Source organism: Xiphophorus couchianus, chromosome 4, assembly GCF_001444195.1.
Source record: "Xiphophorus couchianus chromosome 4, X_couchianus-1.0, whole genome shotgun sequence".
NCBI classification, from domain to species: Eukaryota; Metazoa; Chordata; class Actinopteri; order Cyprinodontiformes; family Poeciliidae; genus Xiphophorus; species Xiphophorus couchianus.
In genome coordinates, this window is record NC_040231.1 from 6119023 (window position 1) to 6127559 (window position 8537).

An 8537-nucleotide genomic window follows, 5' to 3' on the forward strand; every position below is an offset into this window, starting at 1 on the left:
TATGTGTTGCAGCACCCTCCCCCATAACTCTTCTTATGACTCAGATACATTTAAGACAATAACAGATTCATCAGTCAGGATCAGTGCTTACCTTGCTCCAACAACCACTAAGTAGTCAAGAAGACGTGGGCATATTTTCTTTTTCTCCATTTTGGAATATTAAAATCCTGTATGTCAAGACATCCAGGATATATGTTCCCTTCTGTGTCAATGGTGTATTTTCATCAAAGGAGGTTTGTAGCTGAAATTCAGATCCTTTGTCATCATTATGTCCATTCACTACAGACAAACCTGTAAAAACACAGGAAAATATGACCATTATCAACCTGACAGTTTATTTGACAGTTTATTTTTGAATATGCATGTTACTATGAAAGAAAACAAAATACAAAAAAGAGTGAAGAAATCAGCAGTTAATTGGAAGAGGCAGATTTTCTGCTTGAACAGCTAACTGGTGATTGGCAGGACCTTAATTTTATATTTTACAAACATTTACGCCAGGAGATCGGCTGCAGGTTGCATTCTTGTGATTAAACAGCATTACAGCCGTGCCAGGAGATGACAGCTAGATGACAGATAGAACACTATCTTGCCTCACATTTCCCTTTACAGGAAATTAAAAACACAATGCACAATATTGAACTAAATTTATTTTTACTAGACAAAGAACGTGACAAAGAAACAAGTCTGGAACAGCACAAGAGATTTCTAGCTGTTGTTTTTCCTCCCCAATTCAACAATATCCCTTTAATAATTGTTCAACTCAGAAATACACTGTAAATCCCTACTGCACTTCTAGCGCTGTGTGTTTTACAGTCATTTTTATTCACTATTGTGCCGGCTGGTTGTTGTTGTTGGAGGATAAAAAGAGGCTCGCTGATGTAGTAAGCAGCTTACAGGCTGTTGGGAGAATGAGGACCATTGAGAGCGTGCACTATGGCCCTTAAAGCCCTGGGAATTACAGGTAACAGGAGCAAACTTAAACACCAAAACATAAATCTACCACCATTTACCAGCTTTATTTTGACTCTTAAAGCCAGGATCTTAGAGGGTACAGTAATCAAACATTTTTGGCAAGTACAACTGCAAAACTATTTTATGAAAATGATCCAACTTTTAAATTGACTGAGCTACTTTTTTGTTTTGGAAAAATGCATTTTGTTATGTATGTACAGAGGAGTAAAATAAGTACTGAACACATCATAATTTTTCATTGTAAGCATATTCCTAAAGGTACTGTTAGTGACATGAAATTTTCATCAAATGTTAATCCAAGTAATTCATTCAGAGAAAAGAACCTAAACAAATAAGTTCAGAAATTATTATTCAGAACTTGTATGTAAAAATGTGAAATGGCAGAGGGAAAACGATATTGATCACATAGAGAAAGGGAGGTGAAAAAAGGCACGGAAAGCCAAACCAGCTGAAATCTATCAGTGATCAGAAAACCATACCGCTCCTTGAAAGTGCGGAAATGAATATCACTACAAAATGGTCGCCATTTTAAAATGATTATTGATGAATAAGAATGGAAGCCTTGATTCAGCCAGTACATAGCAATATATGGGGTAAAAAAGTTTTTCTCCTTTCTGGCATCTCCACAAAAGGAGTTCAAACCACAGCAACTATGTAATTTACATTTTTAGGGGTTTTAGAACTTTTTAAAAACCTGGAATACCTTGATACCAGTAACTACTAACAAGAGGAGGGAACTTATTTTAAGGCCTCTCCTGTTATAGTAACAGCAACATGTCTCTGAAGCATATATTCTCGAGTAACAAGAGCTTTCGCAGTCGGCATGCCATGGTGAACACACTTTACTGCAAAAACAAACACTGCATCGCTCTTCCGCTGAAATGCCACCCTGAAAAGCAAACAATGAAGTGGAAGAACATGCTTGCATGATGTTACCCTGCACTGATAAGGTCAAGGAGCTATCCATTTACCTATGCACACATTATGATGCCATTTACTAACACACCAAGCAATGAATTAGCCTTAAATATGCCAGAAAATCTACTGGAATTACTGTTTTTCACTGGCTGAGACAGTTATTTATACTAACTAAGATAGATGCCGAGTGGTAGGTAGGACGGTAGACATCCAAGGTATTCAATTTATTCTGAAATGTTTTCCAAATTCATTACTGTCCCATAATAATAAATGTATCAGCAGTTTCTTTCTACATTTGCTGAGATGCAACTGTTTGATGTTTTCAGTGTTAGTATCACAACAGAGGGGAAATGTGTAAAGTTGAATGGATAAAACTTTGATGTTGGGTTTCAAACACAAATACTGACGTTAAGACTTCTCCCCTGATCAGTAGTTGGCAATCTTGTTCATCTTTTAGAGTCACCTCAGCTCACTAAGAGTCTTGACTGACATGGGACTGAAAAGGTATCTGTTATGCAAAACCTGGAATGGAAAACCGATACAGACATCCAAACTGTTTTAGTGAGGAATAAAGTAGACAGCCTCAAACTCACTTCTACGGAAAAGTGCAGAACTATGCTTAAGGAGAGAGTCTTTGCCAGGAATCCAACATCTACAACCAACCTCAACAACCTCTAAAAAGCCACCTGTTTAGAGTTACCTGTGATTCATAATAACAGGAAATTGACTAATATATCTGATTCATGATTTTGATGATGGCATTTGACAAAATATACTGTAAATTGTTTCATAATTGGTTACTGTGTTATGTTTTAATGGTGTAAAGCATTTTATAACTGCCTTGTTCCTGAAATGTGCTGTACAAATAAACTTGACTTTTCAATAGAAACAACAAGCGTGCGGTTTATCTGTAACTTGCTAAGGCACAACTAGTACAGGGAGTATATGAAAATATTTGATCCAGTGTGCAAAAGTTTGACAATGCTTGGATTGGAAAAATGAATCATGAGTTGAGATTTTTGTACCTATTTCTTTAACTACTGAGGGGTAGCTAATTATTTTAAGTTTTAATTTCTACATTTTCCAAGTCTTGGGGATTCTAACCACAAATCCACAAAATCAACATTTCTATTGTTTTATACAATAGAGATAAAGAATTTTTGATAAGACATTGGATATGAAAATGTGAATAAATGTAGAAAAACTCATGGGCTTGTCTTATAAAAACAGACACACCACAGCAAGATAAACAAGAGGAGCAAAATGAGCAGCACATAAATCAGGAGTGTGACGCTACAGTCACACACATCCCAGCCAGGGCTGTCATTAACCAGGAACCACAAAGGAACTAGTAATCGACACAGCTGTACAAAGAGGACATCAGAACATTAAGGCGAACTTTAACACACGTTGCCTCACTTATAATATGGCTCCAATTATCACTAATGGGTCTCCTTGGCTGTGGAGAGGCCATTTACACTTGAATATAACACCTATCTGTGGAAAACTGACTGAGAATATACTCAAAGATTAAAATATTTGTTATTGCTGAAATCCTAATCTTTGAATTTTCTCATATAGCCAAGTTCAGCATTGGATATCTGGTGTTCTATAGTGAGTGGCTTCAAAAGCACAAAAAATGGGCAGGAATGTTTTATGGAGTCAGCTTAATATCAGATGTCATTAGGCTTTGTGTAATTATTCAAATACAGTGGAGACCATAGAGTTTCTAACTGGATTATGAACGCTGTCGATTGTCAGGACCATGGTGTTAGAACAGGTCAACTCTTCTTGAAATATGTTTGATCAATCCAGAGAATTTGCAGATTCATACATTATATAAAAAGGGACTGGTGATATTTTAAATTTACAAATTGCAATAAGATCCACCTTTCCTAAAGCATGTGTCAAACTGTAGGAAGAAATAAGCCTGCTATTAGGAAATGTTGTGCAAGGCAGGGCTGGGCCTGAACAAACTGTTATCCAGTCATCTTTATCTTGCAAAAGCATCAGGACAATGAATCTACATGCTGGTCTGGCAACATGAAGGCTTCCTGGTGCAATGCCAAAATGGCTGTTTTATGAAGCAGCAGAGCTGTAGGCACACAGCGCAAAGAACAGAACCACAGATTTATTTTTAGATGAGGATGGAAGGTCGGTGCCACCTCACTGATGGTTCTGAATAAGTGGGCTTGGTGCTGAACCATTTGTCTCTCAGTAAAGGAAATGAGAATCAAGGCATGCAATAACAGTCTTCAAAGGCAACAGAATAATGCATTTTAAACACAACACACGGATCTCTTCAGAATTACTGCAGGCGCCAGTTGTTGGTTATGCAAGCAGAGAGAGGAGAGACGGATTTGATTCACAGACCTTTCAAAATGGGTTGCAGTTCTTTCCAGTCAAAGTAAACTACTAAAGCAAAGTGATGGAGTAGTTTTAGCTCAACAAAGCTGCTAAAACACATGAAGGATGACGTGTGCTTCAAAAAGTATCAGTCATCACATCAAAATATTGCTCAGTTGAGCAGCGCTGGTATCGTTTAGAGCCTGGAAAATTAAACTTAAAAACATCAAGCAACCATTTGGATTCTTGACGTTGACACGTCCAGAGGACTGATCTATTGATTTATTTTCAGCTAAAATAAATGTACACGTTAACTAGAATTGTGTGCTTAAGTGCCATATTGCAAACTTAACATCCAGAACCTGAAGTAGCCCTTTGACAAAAAATGTGGGTTCTTCAGACTCAACTGTGAGTCAACTGTTAACCGATGACTCTCAATGTATGGCATCATCAAATTACACAATGTAAAAACAGCACAATTTGATTTTAGTTATTCCTCTTAAAACAAAAAAAAAATGTTTTTACATCAGCAATTAAGTAACACTTTCTGTTAAATGTAAGTCTGTCACCATAGATATTTAAACATTTTTGCTAGCTTTCGACTTGTAAAATTTTTTAACATTAGGGAACAGATGTAGCCTTTTTTGTAAAAGTAGAGTAGAAAAACTCTAAAACAGCAGGTGACAGCTTAAAGGACTATCTACAGATACCAAGCTTTAAAAGGTATGTACAATTCAACTACAAACTGGGTTTTCACTTATGTGAGGTTGTTTAAGGTTTTTCAAGCCATGACAAAAATATTAATTTTTTTCCAGGCTGATGAAAGAAAAATATTCAATGTGTATATCATGATGGGTCTTTGAACTGAAAGCCGCTGCCTTTGATCCTGAGGATAAAAGTCACCACTTCATTGCTTTATTTTATCTTGTTCAATATTTTCAAATTCACATCTTATTTAGCATATGAATTATCCATTATGGGTCAAAATGTGATTCATCAGGCTGCAGTGACCTTCACTATTCAACACTAATATTTAATAAATCTGTTCTTGTATCAGAGAAGATGGTTATCAGATAACTAATGTCGTTTAGATGTTTCTCAGACATCAAAAGACATAAAATAAAAGTGAAGTATTCCCTCTAAGTGCTCCTGCTTTGGAATCTTAATTACACCTCCAGAAATACGAGTCATAGGTGCATCCACACAAGTCAAAATAATATATTTAGATAGTCAAAAACTTTTCCACCATTAGATTTACAGAGTTCTTGGTCCATCCTTTGATCCACTTAAAAATATAGAACTTGTTTGTCAGCCAGTCTTTACATATGGATGCAAAAATTCCCATCTTGAAGGCTGCTAGAATAATAGATGGGCAAATGGATAGTGAAAACTCAACTACTATTCCGTCATTCTTTATCAAAATTTATCCAGACCTGGAAAAAAAAAAAGAAATGCTGCATAGGAACTCAATAAGTAGTGATAGATGGATTTACGTAGGTAACAGCTTGTGCGGGGGTCATGCACACGCCAAGCTGTTCTGACTAATAGTGTGAGACAAGCTAGTATAAATGTTTCATCCACATATACACATCTTATAACTAAAATGTCATTTATTTTATACCAGAGAGGAAGATCGTGCTCAGAGGCTGCAAGGCACAGAAATAGATGCATTTATGCATTATAATTCATTCCATAATGTACTAAACTGATACTTCCTTTCCTGTAGTTATCGTGTCTGTGTACATTCTGTCCTCAAAACCCGTCTTCCGCATTATATTTCATTAAACCCGACAAAGTATATTTAATCATACATTAAAAATGTAAATGAAAACACAGAGAAACGTGACGCTACAATAGTTTCTGAATACGGGTGTTAAAAAGCTGGCTACGTAAATGTTTACCCAACTGAAACAGCCATTCAATCCTTTTAAATTAATTGCCTGATCGCAGGACCTTTCGGGAAGTCTGCCACATGCTAGTTCGTGACCCAATATGTTCGAATAACTCTCCTCTATGTCAATAACGGAGTGAAAAACCATCCACTGTAAGCTAGTTATAAGCTGTAGTGGGAATACTAAACTAACTGAGATAAGTGTAAAGGCATTGGCTGTCATAGATCAATACTTTAACAAATATAATAAGGCAATGCCAACGCCTCTTGACAGCCCGCTGTATAACTGAATATTTTTATATTTGGAGCATGCAGTCCATGTTTTGTTTGTCCTTTATAAGCATCCTCTCACCTCCTGTCCGCGCTGCCTGTGTGCTGTCCTACGCCACCGATGGATTAGCTAGCAGGCTAACTAGCTGTGCCACTGCTAACCGGAGCTCTGCTGCTGAACCTCTAAATATTTAACTACCAACTCCCACGTCAAGAGGCCATATTAAAAAATTATCAGCCAGGAAATATGCAACCAAAACGCCATGTGGGTTTTAATTCACAAGCAGCAGTAGAACATCCTTACCTGCTCACATTAGCCTGCTAGCCGCTAACGTTCGCTGTGAAACCAACTGCCAAAGACGACGGCCCGTGTCTTGAATGCCTCTCTCGGTCACAGAGACTGGAGAGGAAGGGGTGGTTGTATGAGTTATGTCGTGTTTTCTCAAGGTTACGGTTGCTCATTTAAAAAGCCGGACACGAACAATAAATGGGAGGGCTTGTCGCTGAGTGTGACTGGTTGACAGCGTAGTAAATGATGGAAATGCGTGTGACCGCCTCCCTACTGGATGAACGAGTGGTTCGGTCAGTTACAACCTGCCTTCACAACACCCTACTCCTCCTTCTCATCATTTTCAGTCTGCACGAAGTTCCGCATACTCAAAACCCAACTTAAAGGAAGCATTAAACTTGAAAAAAAAAAAAAACACAAAAAACCCGCATTTTTCCCACAGTTGCTTTCTGATTTGATTTTGTTGCTTTTCAATTAAATGAAGCGACCGATTTTATAAGTCACTATACCTGTCAGACAGTAATCTGGGTTTAGTATTGCCTGCGAGTAAAATTCACATAGATAAATTAGTGAATTACCCAAAGTTAAACATCACAAGTGCTTAATCATAGTAAAAAAAAAAACATGCAACAAAAATGCATTGTATTGACATTGTACTAATAGGTGATAACAGGTACAGCCCAACATATATGCAATATTTGCCACTGCTTAGAGCCCCCTACTGTTCATGGGCCCCAAAAGGAACTCAGTCACAGCATAGGTTTAGAAATGCAAATACTCAGAAATATTTTCATACTTATCATTTATAGCCCTTATACTGACAGTGGTCTGAAAATGTTTGCCCCCTTCCTGATTTCCTGTTTATTGTGAAACAGGACCAGCAGAGACTGCTTTCCTTGGAAACTAAAACATGTCCCACTTTCTACTTGCATCCTCTCTCTACATTCTGCAGCAGTATGGATTAGTATATGTGTTTGTACTGCATCACTGCATCTTACTCCAGCTGCAATCTGGCAGACAAGAGACTCCTGCCAAGGATGGTGAAAGTAGCTGAGAAACCTATTGGGAGTGTTCCTACCCTTCATCCAGGACCTGTTGCAGTACTGCAGCAGGAACCCCTTAGTACTTTGCTGACATGAGGCTAACAGTACTGCAACATCAGAAGCACCCCACTGCTAGTTTTGCCTCAAATTGTTAAAATGATGCAGTGCTGCAAATGTTTTACTTTTAACTTCATAAATGAAAAATTTGAGAAATGAAGAACCCCAACACATTAACACTACAGCAGAGCTTTAATTTATACTGTACATACAAAACAGGTTGTCTTTAGAAGTTACAAGTATTAAAATAGTTTTGCATTTCTATATATCAATGTTTACAGTCACCCTTTGAAGACAGGAATTAGATCAGATGTTACAATTGCAGTATATACAGTAAAATTAACTTTGATAGCTAGAGCATTAACATGTACTCACACACAAAAATTATTTTGAGTCGATTACACTACAGCACACTCAGCCATGATAGTTTCAGTTTCATCTTTTTCCCCTCAGTCAGTGGGTTGGATATTTGATTGGGGCACCCTGGATCCCTTACACAGAAATTAGTGTTTGGGTGTCGGCATCAAACCCAAAAGTTAAGAAACAATCTCACAAATTCTGCTGCAAAGGAACACAAAAGCAAAATGTTCAAACCAAAAGAATATTGTGTGCACTCTCAATAATAGACCTCTTTCTGAAAATATAATTTTCAAAGAATTAAAATGTTGTAAAAATGACAAAAATAACAGTTACATTTTGAGGAAGAAAGCAAAATGTCTGAACCAACATGTGGTCAGAAAAATACCAG

The 8537-nt window shown here is 37.3% G+C and overlaps 1 protein-coding gene across 23 annotated transcripts in view; it reads right to left on the reverse strand.

Moving 5' to 3' along the window:
- The window catches only part of madd (MAP-kinase activating death domain), a 50898-nt gene extending 43889 nt beyond the window's left edge, over positions 1–7009 (reverse strand). For 8 of the 23 annotated variants that reach the window (XM_028015777.1, XM_028015762.1, XM_028015767.1 and 5 more), the window contains exons 1-2: positions 6705–7008; positions 92–291 (exon numbers count right to left, since the gene is read on the reverse strand). In XM_028015777.1, the coding sequence (XP_027871578.1) occupies positions 92–150 (59 nt within the window). In that variant the 5' untranslated portion in view covers positions 151–291; positions 6705–7008. Of the gene's footprint in view, positions 1–91; positions 292–6704 lie in introns of all 23 variants that reach the window. The other 15 variants (XM_028015776.1, XM_028015763.1, XM_028015764.1 and 12 more) reach the window with 4 other exon arrangements.
- Positions 7010–8537: the final 1528 nt, after the last annotated feature.